Raw genomic sequence first — 18,754 nt, 5'->3', positions numbered from 1 at the left:
GCGATGACTTCACCCTCGGAGGTAGCGCGCTAGCCGTGCAAGGGGAAGCAAATTAAGCGCATTCAACAAGTGTTTGGAAACCTCCGAGCGCACTCAAAGCAGCCTTTTTTCCTCCTTTTTTTCTTTCATCAAGCCTCTATTCTGTCTTTGCTGGCCACTGCTAAGCTCTGTCCCTAACCTCATTAAGGGGACTCTTGGCTTTGCTTTTAGCTTTGCCATACCTGCCACCATCGGATGCATAGACCCAACTGTCTGGCTCTCACAAGGCATTGTGTCCCTGCCAATCCCTCCATGCCGTCATGAATTATACATGTGTTTGCCTGCGCTGGGTTTGCCTTTACACGCAGGCACATACACACACACACACACACATATATACTCACATGCACACTCCTCCTCCACCCCTCTAAGGAAAGAATGCGCTTGGTTGGCAGAGCAGAGCAGTGGAGGGGCTCTTAAGGCCAGGTGCAGAGGGGGGAGGACAGGGGGAGAGGGTGAGGGACGGAGGGAGTGTGGGCGAGGGGGTAACCCGTGACTTCCAGACCGGCCTCTGCCAAGGCTATGAAACGCTTCAGCGCTGGCAGACCCTGTCCCTCTTCTCCTCCCTCTGTCCCTCCCTCCTTCCATCTCTCTTATCCCCCTTTTTTCTCTCATTCTCCACAGGGAGCTGGACCATAACGACATCTCAGGCACAATAGAGGACACCAACGGGGCCTTCTCTGGACTGGACAGCCTCAACAAGCTGTGAGTGTCTCCCCTCTTTTTCTTTTTTTTCTCTCGCCCCTCTTTCTCTATCACCCCTCTCCTGCTCCTCGTCCTCCTCCTCCTCATCCCCCTTTCCTGGCCTGCCACTGTTTCTGGGATCCTCTCCGCTGTTCTTCAGACACAGACAATCAGAGAAATGGGAGCAGGCTTTTTCATTTCTCTTGCATCCAAAAGTTCCTCTCCAGATCCCGACTCACTTTCCGCTGCCAGCTAAGTTTAGCCAGTCCAGACTTGGGCCATAGAGTCCACCAGTTTGAGATATGTTCCCCCTCAGCACCCCACACCTCACTTGGAAGTGTTTGCGCTGAGCGCTGACTTAAAGAGCCCCTCTTCCTTTTTTTTTTTTTTACAAGGCTTTTTCATGAAACATCTATGGTCATATTTTTACTCCCGTTGGCCTGCAGAAGCCCCAGCCAGTTTTGCTCCAGCCTAGTCTGGTTCTCATCTTTTTATTTCATCGTTTCATTAGCTGAGGCCAAGTTGGGTTCGGTTTGCTGCCTGTGGAGAGGGAACAAGATACAGTGAATATTCTTTTTTATGTTTTTCATGATCACTCGTCATTTGACGTCGGCTCGTAAAAAGTTCAATGTCAAAAGTTAGTGAGTTGAGAAACTAGAGCGGACATGGTGTTTCTGGCATTCAGCGGCCCCGTGCAATCATCGACCCGTAGGATGAAAAGATGATGTCCAGCCAAGATGGTTCCCAGTGTGAGCGCTGCTGAAAGAGAAAGAAAGGGAGAAAGAGAGAGAGAAAGGGCTTTTCTTCAGGCCGGCAGGAGATCGTACCTCAATAGGCCCGATTCTATCCCTCCTCCATGCCTCCGCTCCTCTCCTCCCTCCTTCCCAGTCCCCGTTGTTAGGAACTGAGAGAGGGTGAAATTGGGGGGCGCGTTTGGTCATCAACATCAAACGCCGCATATGCCCCGCCCTCTGACCCTGCCCCTTTTGTCCTGGTGTTGGCGGAAGCAGCCCACTGCATCCCAGCGCTGGCAACACACACATGAAGCAGCCAAGCCATGGGAAAAAGAGATGCAGAAAAGAGAGAGAAGGAGCGAGACATCAAAGTGTCCACCAACACACTCTGTGTTCCCCAAAAAGTGGCTTGTGAATATCGCCACATGGGAGGGACGTGGGTGTTGCAGCTCTAAGCCAGCCACTGCTTGTGTGCATTTGGTCATTGCAGTTGTTTTCATCTCTCTTTAGAGTCGTTTTAGACTGGTAACAAAGTTGATTTGTAGATTGGAACAGGATAAACCTGAGAGAGAAGTTTCTGGAAACTCATTCATGAATCTTTTCAGACTGATTGAGAGTGATTTGATTTTGTTTATTTAAGACCAGCAGAAACATCCAGCAAAAATGTGGGGAAGATTGTGTTCCAATGAAAAAAATCAAAATCATGAATATAATGAAAAATTAATATTATTTTTGTTGATAAAGTCTGATCTGGCCTTAATAACAGTAGCGAAAATGCAGCAGCCTTGCCGTCCCTGTGACAAGACGTGCATTTGTTTTTGTGTGAGGGGATTGAAGCGCTTAAACACTGGGGTCTTCACTGTGAACCAGTCGGCCGTGTCTCCTCTTCCTGTGAAGTGAAGGCTAGAAGAGGAGAGGAAGAATGATGGGAGGGGGTGGCGGGAGGTGGGTGGCGGGTGTAAGGGGTGATGGAGGGATTAGGACCCCCAAATCAGGGGAGTAGCAACTCAAACCGGGCATTGACAAGGAAACACCCGCACACGCACGTATGTCCTTACAAGCTGTGCTGTCCCCAGCAGTGAGAAAGAACCTGCCTTTTTTCACCCCCCACACCCCAACCTAACACACACACACACACACAGCCCCGCCCTGTCATCGCTATTAAATTCTAATAAAGATAAAAGTGGTCTTTGAAGAGCAGCGCAGAGCCCAGCTGCCCCCCCCTCCACCCCCGTCCAATCTCCCTTACCCTTCCTCCTAGCTAATCTCCACACAGTTCGGATTTCCAATACCTCAATCCCCTCGCTCTTATCAGATTCAGCCTTGCTAATTGTGCCTCTCTCTCTCTCTCTTTCTCTCTCTCGATCCACCTTTACCCCCTCTCCCCCGCTCTCCCCCTCCTTCCCCCGTCCCTTCTCTCCCTCCCTCTCTCTCTCTCTCTCTCTCTCGCTCTCTCCCCCTCCCTCCCTCTATCTATCGGCGCCCTTCATGTTTGGAAACGGCAGGACTCTGTTTGGAAACAAGATCAAGTCGGTGGCCAAGAAAGCCTTCTCCGGCCTGGAGACCCTGGAGCACCTGTGAGTATCCCACAATGCTCGGCAACCCCCCCCCCCCCCACACACACACACACACACACACACACACACACACACACACACACACACACTCCTCCCCAGCCAGAGAGAGCGAGAGCGAGCGAGAGAGAGAGAGAGAGTGCTAGGGCCGGGCGACTGCCAAAAGTAGCTGGCGGAGAGGGGGCTGCTAGCAATTTAATAGCGTCTTTGTAAAAGGAGAAGACAGGGGCTTTTGCGAGGGCCCAGCTGCTTCCCTCTCGTTAGCCTAGCACAGTCTCAACTTTGGCCTTTTTTTTCCTGCCTCTGCGCAGGAACAAAGTTATTGAGCATATGGTCAGTTTCGTAGAAGAAATGGAATTCCTATAAGCTCTTTCACAGGCCCTGGCCGTTTGGGTGGGGGGTGGGGGGGGTGATTGAAAAGCTGGCGTGTATCCCCACTCAGTCATACATGCCTGGGATCTTTCCACCTTGTTTAAAAGTGAGATCCTTGTTAATAAATGGTGTGAGCCTGTGTGTGCGGGTGTGATCGCGATGTATGTGTGCGAGCGTGTCACAGCCGATGACCCACTGTGTGATGTCCCCAACAGCAACCTGGGAGAGAACGCCATTCGCTCCATCCAGCCGGAGGCCTTCAGTAAGATGAGGAACCTCAAAACCCTGTGAGTTCCTCATGCACTTGCACACACACGCATCCACACGCTCACATATGTAGAGCGCACATAGTTTATGTGCGCAGACACACATGCACAGGCCAGGAGCACATAGCCTTTATACACACCCACACACGCCTTGAAGCAGATTGAAACGCACTCCCTCTGTTCTTTTGGCATCCACACACACACACACACACACACACACACACACACTCTCTCTCTCCCTATTCCGAAACACACATGTATTCAGTTACACTCAAACACTTGCTCAGTGGAAATTGTGATTCCCCAAGATATTGCAAGATGTGATATAAACCACAGTACATGCAATATTGGTGCAGAAATGGAAAAAAATGTCAGAACCTAAATCTCACCTCTCCTCCCTTCCTCTCCACTCCTCTGTTCGATTCGGCTCAACAGTCTCATCCAGAGTGACAGTTTCCTGTGTGACTGCCAGCTCCACTGGCTGCCAGAGTGGCTGGTGGCACGTGGTTTGCAGACTGGTGTCGACTCCACCTGCGCCCACCCAGAGAGCCTTAAGGGCACCAGCATCTTCCAGGCTCCCTCCGAGAGCTTTGTGTGTGGTGAGTAGTGTGTGTATGTCTCTGTGTGTGTGTGTGTTGCGCAAGCGGCGTTCAAGGCACAGATGGACCATATTGTCAGCTTGGCGCTATGCGGTTGTTTACATACTTGCGCGTATTTGTTTGTGTGGCGTTTTTTGTTTTGCTTATGTTGCAGCGTGGCTCTGCATTTGCACTCAGACATGCTAATGGCTCTGTATGTGTTTTATTTGCCTCTGTTACATCCAGTTATGCATAGAGCCGCACAAACAGACACCTATCCAGTAAACATTTGTGTTTTTGACCACGTGATATGTGATTTCTGCTTCCCTTGCTAAACCCACTTCTTATTTATTTTCTTCCCCTACTTCCCTCAATATCTACCCTCACTCCGCTCCTTTCCTTTCACTTCCCTTTCACACACCATCTCCTGCCTTTCCTTCCTTGCTTCCTCCCTCCCTCCCTCCCTACTTCCAATCCGTCTTTCCCGCTGCCCATCCCACCTTCCCACATGCCTCCCTCCCTCCTCCATCGCTCCCTTCCCTCTTTTTCCACTTCTCCCTCTTTCCCTCCTTTCCCTCTCGCCTCGCCACCCCTCTCCCACCAGACGACCTCCCCAAGCCCCAGATCACCGTCCAGCCAGAGACCACGGTGACGGTCCTGGGCAGCAACGTGCGTCTCACCTGCACGGCGGCCAGCAGCAGCTCTTCCCCCATGACCTTCGCCTGGCGCAAGGACCAGGAGCTGCTGAGGCACGCCGACACCGAGAACTACGCCCACGTGCGCGCCCACCACCACGGCGGCGCGTCGGAGGCGCCGGGCGGAGGCGTGATGGAGTACACCACCATCCTGCACCTGCGCCACGTCACCTTCGCCCACGAGGGCCGCTACCAGTGCATCATCACCAACCACTTCGGCTCCTCCTACTCCAGCAAGGCCCGCCTCACCGTCAACGGTAGGTCGGCTTTGCCTGATTTTGTGTTGAGATTGTCAAATTAATGTTCAGTCAGTGACTATTCTTTTCCCAGGAATTTCTTAACCTGTTTAAGATGAATCTCTGTTGATATGTGCGTGATTGCATCTCTTCCGCTGAATAAAACGCTTATTTGTGATATACTTATCTGAGTTTCGGTTGTCCCATTTGACAGAGGAGCGATTGAGATTAGTGGCCATGCTGAGCTCTTCTCCTCCACTTGAATAACTCTCTCTCTGTCCCTATCTCTTGGGATGGAATTTGGAACAAATTGATTTAGCTGCATGTCAGCACTGACAGGGGCCATCGCTTCCACACTCTCACTCCTGCAGATGGAGGGGCATTATCTACAGTTTGGTTCCCTGCCCAACTCTGCATCAGACCTCGTATCTAGGCTTCTTCTTTACTCAGTGGAGTAATGACACCAGCATTTTGTTTTTGTACATGTATGTGTGTTCTTTTGCATCTGACATCTTTGTGTGCGCACGCATGAAAGTGTGTTGAACCAGCCAGAGGGGGCAGCGGTAGCCTAGAGAGATTAGAGAAGTGAGTTTGTGGCTGGAAGGTCGCTGGTTCGAATCCCAGGACCGATGGGGAATTTGTGGGTGGAGGAAGTGATGGTCCTTGAGGAAGGCTCTTAACACCCCAACTGCTCCAGTGGAGCTGCTGACCAACAGTAGAAGACTGCGGTTGTACCGTGAATGTGTGGAACGGTATGAATATGAAGCAGGACATTGCTGGGGGAAAAAGCATACGTGCGTGGTCGTCTTTCCCTGGGTCTTATTATCAAGGTCAACCTATTTTGACTAAAGTAGTGTCTCTTCCCCCCACAGTTCTGCCGTCCTTCGTGAAGACCCCCAGGGACAGCACCATCCGGACGGGCCACATGGCCAGGCTGGAGTGTGCCGCCGAGGGCCACCCGGCACCGCAGATCGCCTGGCAGAAGGACGGGGGCACGGACTTCCCCGCCGCCCGTGAGCGCCGCATGCACGTCATGCCCGACGACGACATCTTCTTCATCACGGATGTCAAGCCGGAGGACATGGGCGTGTACAGCTGCACCGCCAAGAACACGGCGGGCACCGTCTCCGCCAACGCCACCCTCACCGTGCTGGGTAAGAGCCTGTGCCCCGCTCTTACTCTGCAGTTCATTCAAAACTGCATTTTACACAATAGTGTACACTGAGTAATATGGCCAGGCCAGACATATTTGTGATTGTAGTATTTTATAAAGGACTTGAGTGAACATAAATATTTTTACAAGGTGCCAGGGAACTGGTGACGAACATTTCTGACACAACACACAAGATGATGTCCTTCTTGAGTTATTTTGGCTTTCGTAGCTAATATTGGCCCACGTATGACTTTAAGTGTAGCTTAACACAACATTGATAATTTTCCCACATCTCAAAAAAATGAGCACTTGTAAATAGCTTGGTGCTCAGTTGGGAATTGGTCAGCCCGAGGTCTTAGAATGAAAAGCTTTATATTTTTCTTTTCTCGGCAGCTGTGGCCTTGCTACAGGTCAGAGGCTAAAGGTCACGGCTGGGGTCAAAGGGGGATGGTGGGGGAGGGAGGGGAACTCACAGAGGGGTGTTTGTTTGGCATTCTCACCCCCCTCCTCCTCTCTCTGTAGGAGGGACAGTCATGCCTGCTTCAACTGCAGGCCTCAGTGCTTCTAGTTTATTGGCTGTTTTACACTGTTGAATCAAACAAACGGCGCTGGACTCGGTCTCCTACAACCATCTCAGCACTAAGATCATCTTTGTCCATTGTCTTTGAACCGAGCAATGAAAATCTTACCAGGTTGCTCGTTGGAGAAAACAGGCACTAAGTTGAGCTGGACTTTGCTAGTTTGGTTACACATTGACCTTAGTTACTGAAATATGTGCTGGGTAAGTCTTGGGAAAGGTATTTGGCAATTAAAAAAGGAAGTGTCTGTGCTTTCATATAATAGTTACAGGCCTACAACAGCCCCTGAAGAGCTTATAAAGTTAAAGTTCAGTTTCCCTTTTTCACATGGTCAGACCGGTAGGGTTGGTATTTTAGAGACAGATTTGCATACAGTGGGTAGTGTGAGTTTTTGTACTATCCTACACAGTAGTTCAAGCCAAGTGCTAATCCACTCAACAATGTAAAATATTGAGGCAAGCGACCATGCCTCCGGACTCAGTTGGTGATGTTTGGGTTTGAGAGATGGAGGGGAGGAGGGCAGGGCTTGCAGTTGAGGGGCCCCTGTCTGGAAAAGAGAGGCGGTGGGGGTGGGGAGGGGGCAAAGGAGATGTAGGAATGGTAAAAGAGTGGGGGAAGGTAGGAAAGGGGGATTTAGGCAGAGGAGGGGTAGGGAAGAGGCGGATTGATGGAGAGGGAGAAAGTATTGATAGAAGAGAGGAGCGACTGAAGTGGGTGAAGTGAGATCTCTTAATCTGTGCATGTCCCACTGTGAGGGGAAGTGCTCTGTCTGAGAGGAGAGGCCTACCTCAGCACACACACACACACACACACACACACACACACACACACACTCGGTTCAATGCGGTCCATTCACCAGTATCTAAAGTTGCCGGGGAAACACTGAAAACATTGTTTGTTCTGAAGAGGATTCTGTCCTGATTACTTGTGAAAACAGCACAGAAACACAGTGTATCTGTGTTGTAACTGCATGGTTTGGATATATGATAAAGTATCCAAATAGACATGACCTCTGATGTGAGTGAAATTCCAGGTATTATTTACAGTATACATTGTGTAATCATTGTTAATGTATACATTGCTTCCACTGAACATTACATGAGTTGGTCACCTATTTGACTGGCTTTATCAGACGCACTGTCATAATGTCAAACAATACAAAGCTAAGGAGGAAAGCTGAACTCCATTTCTCTCTTTAAAAAAAATTTTTCACATTAAACACAACTGGTACATTATTTGGCTTTTAAGCAAACAAAACATCTTCTCTAAAACAGCAACTTGTGAATTTTTGTCAACATTGCATTATTATTATTTGTATGGCATTTCTGCTTAATTAGATAGAAGTGAAAGAGGAAATTTGGGTGAGAGAGGGGACAATGGCACGAGACAAAGTTTCCAGGCTGGATTCTTTCTGTTCTTTTCTATATTGAATAGTTTAATCAATACTGTGAACAAAAAGAACTGAACTAGAAACCTGAGAACAGAGGCCTAAATCTGTGATGCCACCACAAGTCCAAAACCTGGGATCTCTTCAATTTACAGTGAATTAAACACTGACCTCATTAAGCTTAAGCTTTTCATTAGAAATCAACCTACGACTCCTCTCCCCCACAGAAACGCCCCACCTCGCCCAGGAGTTGGAGGACCGCAGCGTGGCGGTGGGCGACACGGTGGCCCTGCAGTGCAAGGCCCTGGGCAGCCCGCCGCCCCGCATCACCTGGCTCCGCAACGACCAGCCCCTGCGCCCGTCCGACCGACACCACTTCACCCCGGGGAACCAGCTGCTGGTCATCGGCTCCGCCACCCTGGAGGACGCCGGCCGCTACACCTGCCTGATGTCCAACACCCTGGGCACGGAGCGCGCGCACAGCCAGCTGGTGGTGACCCAGCGCCCCAGCCCCTGCGCCCCGCCGCTGGGCCCCAGCACAGTCACTATAGGGATCATAGTCATCGCCGTGGTGACCAGCATCGTGGTGACCTCACTGGTGTGGGTGTGCATCATCTACCAGACCAGGAAAAAGAGCGAGGAGTGCAGTGTCACCAACACAGGTGAGCTTGGTTGTATTCTATGTTGTATGTGAAATTAGAGGTGGTTAGCTATTATTCTGCACTGCATTTTCTCTTTTGGTTACTTTATTTCTGTTTTTTATTTGTTATTCTTTGTTATTTAGCTTCTGAAAGCAGGGTTTGTGAAATATTAAAGCTACAATATACAACTTTTCACCTTGAGGCAGGAAGTGTATTGTTAGTCCGACCCCCCTAGCATATTGTAGCTTGAAACAAGGAAAGTATGTCCAACTGAAATGCCTCTGTCAGGTTGCGTGAATATAGTTGAGCTTCACTCATAAACTCCATCAGAAAGACCTGATGTGTAGCAGCATCCACAACCCTGGTTCTGATCCCCCGTCTTTTCTTCCTCCATCCGTCCCAGACGAGACGATCGTGCCTCCCGACGTGCCCAGCTACCTCTCGTCCCAGGGCACGCTGTCTGAGAGGCAGGATGTGTGTATCCGGGTGGAGGCCAGCGGTGGACCCCAGCCCAACGGACACGTAGACACTACAGGTACCAGACGGCTCGATCTCTGCTCCGTATTCCAAATGTTTCTCCTGTTTTCCCCTTTAATCGCTGTATTACGTAATGATGAAAAGAGCGCCGGCATCCATGAAGGCCTGCTCAGCATCAGAAATAATTACAGCAGACACCATAACCGCACTGTTGACATATTTGTTTTTTCTCTCTCTCTCTAAATCATCTCTTGTTTTCCCTCTCTCCCCCTTTGCTTGCTTTCCCTCCCTCCAGGTTTTGATGGTGCGGTAGTGTGTACGGACTGTATGGAAAACAGCAACAACTACTCCAAAGATCCCGACTACTTGTCCCACGGCTTTGGTCCCGCTGTGGGCTTGGAGTACCAGCAGCATTCTATCCCGGAGCCCCACCCTTACTCTCACCCTGGGGACCACCGTGACGCAGGGCCACACACGGCCCCCCTCTGCAACGGGACCCCCAATGGGATCCGAAGGGACTTTCAAGGATCTACATTTCCCAACAATCATGACACGTCACAACAGAACCACCACGATAGAAAAGGTAAGATGATGATGATGGACATTGTGTTGAGTTTAAGTTTACTTTTAAATTGGACTACTTGATGGGATAGCTTAAGTTTTTAAGAAGCCTCTGTGATTCAGCATGAACTGAGTGTCCTTTGTTGTTTAGATTATTGAGATATTTGAGGCAGAAGTTATTAGCATTATGTTGTGAAACAGTGAACTGTTTGGAATGTGCTGCTTGCGAGAAAGTTTTCAGCCCTGAAGACTTGTAATAGAATTGCTAACAAATGCCAACAGCCTTTGCCTCCGTTTATCTCATAAACAAAAGCACTGAAGCAATAAATCTGATAGGCTTCTTACAACCCCAAACTATTCCTGTAAGAGTTTTCCATGTTATAGAAATACGGTATCAGTTGATACCATGGGAAACTATCGGAGCACTGTTTAAGAAACCTTGTCAGGGTGAGTTGCTTTGTAAGAGGTTGCTGATGGATAGACTCCTACCAATACTTGACAGTGTATCGCAGTTGCAAGCCCAAAGCACCTGAGGATATCTATGACTCTTCTATTCTAAAAACTGAAAAAAGCATTGAGTTCCCACTGCTGCCAAACTCAACTCATGCTGTTGCATGTCTGGGCTCGCTCTGGGATTCAGCTCCTTTAGCAAGGAATGATCCCAGTGGAATCGCCCTCGAAATACCACTTCTCACCTTCACATGTCAACGCAGCACTGTGTGCGCGCATTCCATTGCTTCAGTAGCCTAAAGCTGTAAGCATATTTGTCTACATACATGTTGTGTCATTGACTTGGCCTGTTTCTTCTTCCCTCCCCTTCCTCACATTCTTTGTGTCTTTGTCTGTCAGGTTTGTCAGTGAACAGAACAGGACAAACGACGGTGTGCTCACCCTCGCAAGAAGAGTCCTTCCACAAGCCGGTAAAGCTGGCTGGGGTGACGCGCCACGGCCTTGACAATGACTGTGAGCCTGAGCTCAGGCAGACTCTGCTGTCCAATGGACACACTCTCAGAGCCTCTCAGAATGAGAGCGCCCCCCTAAGGAGAGCCAGTGACTAGCAGGCCCCCCATCCCCAATACAAGCCCAAAATGTGGACTCGCAATGGCTGAGTGGAGTTTCTTTGCACTGGGAAATGAACTGCTACCTCAAATCGAGGCGAACGGCCCTGACCCCCCCTGGACTTGGACTGAAAGGGGGTGCTGGGACGAGGGGAAAAGGGGCATCCGGAGTTTGAAGGTGGAGCTTGTGTGGGTGGCGTCCCATCTGAGCGTATCAGCTGTACATAGTTAAAACCTTCCCTTGGGAGGTGACCAATCGAAATTCTAGCTCCAAATAATGTGACTTGCATTTGAAGCATGCAAATGTAGGGAATATTGTACAGTACATGTGTGTGCAGGGGGGAAAGAAATATACCTTTGGACATTTGACTGTACATAAGAGTTTTCTTATATATTATATATTATATAACTTTTACAAAAGAGTATTTGAATTTATTATGTGCATGACAAAGAAAGGAGTGATGGTATTTTTTTTTTCTTCAAAAAAAATGAGCCTTTTTCAGCTTTTACCAGCTTCAGCTGCGGTGCCTTATTGCATGATCAAAGAAAACTCAAGAAACCCAACTTGTAATAGCCTATATCAAGAGATTTTTTTGTGAGAGATACCGGTACACTATCATACTACAGAAACACTTAATTGCACTTGAATGTTTTGACAAACGCTGCCGACCATGGCCTTACAGAAACACAATTCACACTCACTGTTATTGTATGAAGGAAGAGCTTTGATGTAAATTATTTTGGTACGTCAGATGGTACAAGATGGGATATTTGGGGGAGTTAAGTTAGGACATTAAAGCACTTTTTGTACTCCTCATAAACAAGCTCTAGAACTGCAGATAATGTACATGATATCTGCCAGTAGGAACGCAGGACCCATTGGTCCCTCTTTGTGAGGAAACACGCCACATTTCTTGACATTGTCATGTTGCCAGTACGTAACATTAAGGCTCTTCCACCTGTTTCTCAATACTACAAGTTACTGCAAATCTGCTGTGATTGCCTTTAGTTGGGAGAAAAGATTCTCCTTTGTACTTTATTTGGCCAAGAAACTGACTTTGGCACCTATTTGTAACCAAATGTGGTCAAACTTTAAGAGTAACTACTCTTATTTTGAGCTGTAGTGGTAACCTATCAAGCTGTAAAAGGCAAGGCAATGAGGATCTTCTCTCAGTATGGACACAGGAAGACAGTTGGCATGCATCCAAGTTCACATTTATAATCCAATCTACAGTTATGTGCACTTGAGCACTGTCATGTAATTGGCCTAATGCTTAATTATACATTTTGTATGCTTTAAGATCCGTTTAAGAAAGATGGAGAATCGGGGAGAATGATGTAATTGTGTTGTCCAGTTGTGTTACTGCTGTAATGTGCCTCAACATCCACCTTTGTGCATTCACAAACAAGAAATGGCCAGTATTAAGGTTTTGTCAGATCACCATGTGGTAACAATACTGTAATAACTTATCGTCATCACTACAGTACAATAATGTTTCATGTGCGAGGGAACTATTGGTGCAGCTTCATCTGTGAACAGTTGGGAAGCTTATGAAATGTGCTCTAACCAAACTTAGAGGATAATGCAGTCAGATGCTCCCCAGACTGTCAGGATCCCTGGATACACTGGGCCACAAGACACAGTGAATGTTCCAGATAATTACATAGTCTAATGTATGCATGTGTTTTGCCAATGCGCTCTTGTCTGTATTGTGTACTGTTGCCAGTGGCCTTATCAAGGTTAGTCAGAGGACACGTTCCTCTGGTTACATCTGATTGCACCTATCAGAGAGCTGAATTTACCAGCAAGACCAATCAGATGTCCCCGTTAGGAAAACAATCCCAGTGTATCCAGGTAAAAGGGACAAGTGGGGGTGAGGTGCAGTTCATGTTCTGAGTAATTTATTGAAATAAACTGTCTGAAACCATTGTACCAATGTCAAAGCTAAAACATTGAAGTGTCTAACATGGCATTGAAGTGTCTAATAAAATCACATTTTGCTATTATTTGGAGTGTGTTTGGCCATTATCTGTCCCTTCCCCACGGATTAGCTTGACAGTATATCAGTTTGGCTACAGTATACTCTGAGTAAAAGGATGTTTTTGTGACAACAGTATCTCAAACAGCTGACTTAGCATTTACCACTGCATACACAGTCACGGTGGATATGGAAAAGCCATCAATTCAAACGGGGCATGCACAAAGACATGAAATCCAAAGACCTTGATCTTCAAAGAATTGAAGTAGCTTCTGCCTGGACCACAAACACACATGAAGCTAATCTTCCAACCAGGGTTGTCTCCTGGCTCCCTAAGCTCCAAAGACAGCAGGCATATTTTTCCAACTGCGGGCTGTTTAAAATATTTGCTATTGAGTCAGGGCTGAGCGAGGGTCAGTGGCTGGCCAGAATGTGCATTCCAGATGAACGTTTGTCACCGGATGATTGACATGCCCCCGGCCCTGGCCTCCACCAATCACACGCCGACCATTGTTGTCCAGCGGCCTAGTGACAGGCGGCGTGACAAACACTCCCACCTGTGAGACCATCCGTCTCTCTCGGCCCCTGACAAGTTGTTTCTAAGTCTTCGGCTTACCTCCAAACCTTGCGCTGAAGGACGCCCACAGGGGGGAACTCACTGAACACTTAAAGGGAAAAACACATTGATATTGTGGCTAACTCACCCGGTTTTATAATACTATGAAAACACCAGAAATGCCTCACACAATTAGGCAGAACAGTTGCCATCTTAAGTACAATATCAGGCAACCATTTCCAGTCATCTAATAAAGTTATTTCATAATGTTAAAACACAGTAACATGATATAACCCAACATATGACCCAAAAATAACAAAACTACAGCTTGTGCAGGCCACTTGGGGCTCTTAACAAAACTTAAGCTTTGGTTATTTAGTGAATCTTCTATTCTTGTAGAAATCTGGAGTATAAAATGGAAGCTCTTGCAGGTGGATGAGCTCAGAGTTGCTGCTGCAGGACTGTAACAATGGTGAGATATGACTGTGTCTCTCCCCAGTGGGCCTTTAACACAGGTGGCTTGGCTCACCATACTTCACTATACAGCCAGTGGGAAAAAAATATGGGAAGAACACTAAAATGATCTAAGTGTCCTGAAAGCATAGTGGACAGCCCAAGGTAATCACCAAACCTCACACTCGCAAAGTATTAAAAAAAACATCAGTGTTTAATATCATAATTCATTCATTCACACACAGGCTTTGTATGGTAAAAGATGCTTCACAGCTAGTCTTGTGGGACGGGGTGAGGGTTTCATTGCGGGACACCCATCGGTGCTGTTAAAGAAGTGGAAGCGCGGGCTGTTAAACTCAATCCGCAGGGCACTGATGAGCAGGAATGCAGAGCCCTGGGTAATGCGATCGGAGGGATGGATGACTCTTCCCTCCAGCACCAGGTGTTCCCGCTTCTCGGGCCCCGGCAGATAGCGCAGGGGCCCTTCTGGGTGGGTGGGGCAGGACCTCCAGGGGACCAGGGTGCTGCTTCCAGAGAAGCTTCCTCTACTGCTCCTCGGCTCTGGCCGGCTGCTATAGCAGGGTGCGGCGGACTTTCTCGTAGGCTCCCAGGAAGATGAAGCCGCCCAGGCTGATGAAGGTCATCCTCGGTATGCTGCCCGCAAACAGACTGCAGAGAAAGAAAAAGAAAGAAGAGACATGTCGGTCCCTCTGAGAATAATTAATGCGAATTCAACCAAATCCAGCAGTATTTGCGAGAACTTGCAATTTTGGAGAATTACTGTTTTTCCACATGACACAGCCAAATCAACAGAATAATCTAAATTCGGACCAATCATCACTTTTTTTTTTCGCATAGAATGGTCCATGGTACTAGTTTCCATTTATCATGTGCCTTTGATTTGCATACTGTTAGAAAGTCTGCCTCAAACAATTAGGCACTTTAATGAAACTAGTCAGTTTAACAATAATTAAACATTATAACATTACACATTATACATTACATGGTCCTTATTTGATGCTTACTGTGCTGATGAAGAGTTTAAGCTTTATATATTGAGACTGGAATGCAGTAGGCCAACATTTGTCACATTTTTTGTTATCTGTTTAGCGCCACTTTAGTAATATTGTACCTTGACTCAATTTTTACCAATTTCGGCAACGTTACTGCAAAAAAAACAAAAAAAAAAACAGGCTGAGTCAGGTTGGAAGCCATTGTGTAATACCCAGTAAACACAGACCTCTCAAATTAATAAATATTTGCTAACCAAAAATGACCACTCACACTGCTGCTTCTGTGTCACTTCACAACCACTTTCTTTACCTGTTCAAGAACTAGAGCTCTTGGCAAAGCATAACATTTTAGTTAGGGCTGCAACTAACGATTATTTTCATTATCGATTAATCTACTGATTATTTTATTTATTCTTAATATATTTTTAAATACATATTTTTAATGATATGAAATCTTAGCATTTGTGAAGCTGTAACCAGCAAGTATTTGGTATTGACTAAAACTAAAACGATTAATCAATTATCAAAATTATAATTGATTAATTTTTGGTCAATCAACTAATTAACTAATCATTTCAGTACTAATTTTAATTGATTCAAAAATTTAAATTCTTGAACATTTGCGTTCTTTTTTTTATTACAATTGTGTAATTTAGTAAAAGCAAAAAGCAACCTGAGGCTGAGATTTACAGTGATTTTAGACCAGCTAAGTGGGTTTTACTCCGCGTTGTCTCTTAGCTCGTCTGAGATGACTGTAAAGCATGGCTTCTCGTGGCTTAATGCTTAATTCTCTCCATGAAGAAGTCCTGTGAACTGGCTCCTGGTAGCTCAGCGGCAGACAGTCTCGCATATCACGTCGCTGATCAATGAGATCTGTGAGTGATTTAGGACTAGTTCATGGAAGCGGGGCCTCTTCTCGGGGTGCAGAGGGCCTTAGGGAGCGGGTCAGAGACGAGACCCGATCGGAGGAGTCTAGCAGGCACTTTTCGAGAGGCCCGACAAGAAGCTGTTGACGTTGCGGGGGTCAGAGGATGTGACGGGCCATGAGAGAGCACCGGTCTCCCAAGCCCCCCCGCTACACACAGCTGTTTTTGGGATTAGGCTTCTAGCCCCCCCAGGGCCTCCCTGGAGCTCTCACTCTCTTTCTCTCTTTGTATGACTGATGGCCAGATGACATCCACACACGTCCCTCTGCTGTCCATCCATTTCTCTCTCTCTGTCCAGCAACCTCCCGCTCCTCCCTCCCTCCCCCCTGCCCCTCCCTCCCTCCCCCCTGCCTCAACTGGCTCACCTCTTAGGGGATTTCTCTTCCCTTCTTGCTCTCAGTCTCCTTTTCTTGCTGCGTCATCCGCTAACACTTCTCAAACACATGCTCACTTTGTCCAGTCTGTTCATCTGCCTATTCACCTCCCTCTCTCTCCTTTTCTCCTTCTCTCTCTCTCTCACTGTGTCCATTGGATTGTGTTTTTGCCTACTAACACCTTCTGTCTGCCAGTAACGCCCCCACACTCATCTGGCCTGGCCCCATCCAAGCCAGATGTAATGGATGAAGAATAGTGTGTGTGCGTGTGACTAACAGAGGGAGAGACAGAGAAAAAGTGCACAAAACTGTATATGCCTACAAAATGTCTGTCTGTATCAGCTGTGTGTGTGTGTGTGTGTGTGTGTGTGTGTGTGTGCTAGTAACTATGTTTCTGTCCAACTGTCAAGCAATTTTTAAGTAAACGTTTGAAATGCTGTACAAACTAAAATGTGAATTGATTGTGTTTCCATCAGCTGAGTTTAAGCAAATAAACAGGCTTGTTGAATGTAAGTATGTCAGAAAAAAACATCCATGAGAAAATGGAAAGAGTCTTTGAAGAGCTGATAACTATTTGGCAAGTTCGTATTGTTCTTTGGTGTCTAATGTTGGCCATATTTCATACTGTCTGAATACCAAAACAAAGAAATGGACTTGGGAATATTGAAATGCACCAACTAATGATCATACAACCATGATAGACACCCTTATTTTTATTTTTTTTTAGAATGTTTAGCATCTTTGATCGAAATTTGCCATTTCCATTCCTTCTTTTCCAATTCGATACATCAGTAACTCCCGCATGAAAGCTTGTATGGAGACGCAGCTGAAGCACATTTGTTTCCAACACAGCGAGCCCCAGAAGCCTGCAGCACCTGTGGGGCTGGGATGGGGGGGTGGCGCGCAGGGAAGACAGGTTTATGTGCTCTCCATTTAGAAATGGGGTCACAAATGGTCTTACCGCTTATACATCAATTTTGTCAACTGCAAAGCTGTACAAGGTGCCAAGCATGTCAGGGATCTCCCAACCATCCCAGCCATTCACACAACTCCACGTTTCAGAATGCCCCGGCCCAGATCGGGTGTTTGGGAAAGACGGGCAGCGAAGGGTTAGCTGCGCACGGTCGGGGTCGGTGTGTGTGACAGAGAAAGTGTGTGTGAGAGAGGGGAAACGGGACGTGTGTGTGTGTGTGAGAGAGAGAGTGTACGCGAGTGTGTTTGTGTTTGTGTAAGCACGCACTAGTATAAATGCTTAAGCCGGGCCAAATAAACGCGGAGACATTAGTCAGAGCGCGTCGTCCTGCCCTTCATCGTGCTCTTTCCATCTCAACACAGCTATCTATCACCATCTGCTGAAACACAAGCCCCAGGCCCGCTCCAGGCAAGAAACGCGACGGCATTACTTACACAACAATGTTAAATATGATCCGAGGAGCGAGGCCAATCAAAATCCAATGAGAGAGAGAGAGAAAGGGGGGAAAAGTGTCTGCTTGTACGTATACTGAGCAATTACACAGCTGATACAGCTCAGGCTAATATTTGCCCTAACGAGAAAGCGGATAAAACAAATTCACGGCCGATTCCTATTACTGCATCTTCCCACATGAAGCCCTGATTGCCAGCATCGCGAGGGGGAATGAACTAATTCTAAACCCGATGCTCCCCGCTTCGCCTCGTCTCCCCTGGCGGGACGCTTCCTGTCTGGGATCGAGCCCACCTGTGGAGCCCGGGACGTCAGAGGAGAGCCAGCGCTCACATTTTCCCATCAGTCCCCAGGGCGCCCTGACTCACTTTGACATCACGGCCTGGCCAGCCGTACGGATCAGTCATCCCGCTATTGTCGGCCAATCACCTCTCCTGACGAGTCGGGCTAAAAATAGCCCCCGGGCCTGACAGGAGAGAGTGGCTCATCACTGTCTTCAGTGTGGAGCATATTGAAAGTCGGTTATAGACGCCTCATCAACACTTTAATCAACACTCATTTAAAATGCGGTAGATATTTGAACAGGCTTAAGTGCTCAAATTCTTCAATTTATTTTCTTCTCCAAGCTTGAAATGAGCTGAAGAACAAAGAAAATCTATGCCATAAAAATGCAATTAATTTTTCTAACAAACTTCCACAGCGTCTCTGTTTTGTTGTATTTATCTGGCACAAGCATGCCATTGTTTTTCTTTGCTTCAGTTTTGGTTTGTATAAAACACTAAGCAGGCCCCGGTTTTGAGGACACGCTGCTTGTTAGTCTTTGTTTTGACGCACCTCCTGGTCTAGGTTTGTTATACTGCGGGTTAGTGTGGCTTGGGGGAGTCCGGTGCGGGCCTGACTACACCGCTCTGCCCTAACCCAGGGTCTCTGGGGCACGGCACACACACATGGAAGCACTTTAGAGCTTCACTACGCTGCAATTGGGCCTATTACCATA

At 47.5% G+C, this 18,754-nt stretch overlaps 2 protein-coding genes across 2 annotated transcripts in view; one reads left to right on the top strand and one right to left on the bottom strand.

The window, feature by feature from the left end:
* The window catches only part of lrig1 (leucine-rich repeats and immunoglobulin-like domains 1), a 41,026-nt gene extending 27,681 nt beyond the window's left edge, over positions 1-13,345 (top strand). Inside the window, exons 9-18 of the mRNA XM_071514298.1 lie at positions 664-744; positions 2,963-3,034; positions 3,619-3,690; positions 4,105-4,268; positions 4,852-5,199; positions 6,051-6,332; positions 8,524-8,958; positions 9,341-9,472; positions 9,710-9,997; positions 10,825-13,345. Of these exons, the coding sequence (XP_071370399.1) occupies positions 664-744; positions 2,963-3,034; positions 3,619-3,690; positions 4,105-4,268; positions 4,852-5,199; positions 6,051-6,332; positions 8,524-8,958; positions 9,341-9,472; positions 9,710-9,997; positions 10,825-11,033 (2,083 nt within the window). The 3' untranslated portion in view covers positions 11,034-13,345. The remainder of the gene's footprint in view (positions 1-663; positions 745-2,962; positions 3,035-3,618; positions 3,691-4,104; positions 4,269-4,851; positions 5,200-6,050; positions 6,333-8,523; positions 8,959-9,340; positions 9,473-9,709; positions 9,998-10,824) is intronic.
* Positions 13,346-13,918: 573 nt separating this feature from the next.
* Positions 13,919-18,754, bottom strand: part of slc25a26 (solute carrier family 25 member 26) — a 48,677-nt gene continuing 43,841 nt past the window's right edge. Inside the window, 1 exon segment of the mRNA XM_071514340.1 lies at positions 13,919-14,690. Coding sequence (XP_071370441.1) covers positions 14,594-14,690 — 97 coding nt within the window. The 3' untranslated portion in view covers positions 13,919-14,593.

Source organism: Centroberyx affinis, unplaced genomic scaffold (genome assembly GCF_046629955.1).
Source record: "Centroberyx affinis isolate AG114_WGS23_722 - 3 ecotype Tasmania unplaced genomic scaffold, CSIRO-AGI_Caff_v1 ptg000285l_1, whole genome shotgun sequence".
NCBI lineage: Eukaryota > Metazoa > Chordata > Actinopteri > Beryciformes > Berycidae > Centroberyx > Centroberyx affinis.
Note: the sequence above shows the minus strand (reverse complement) of the source record. Positions and strands in the feature narration are given on the sequence as shown.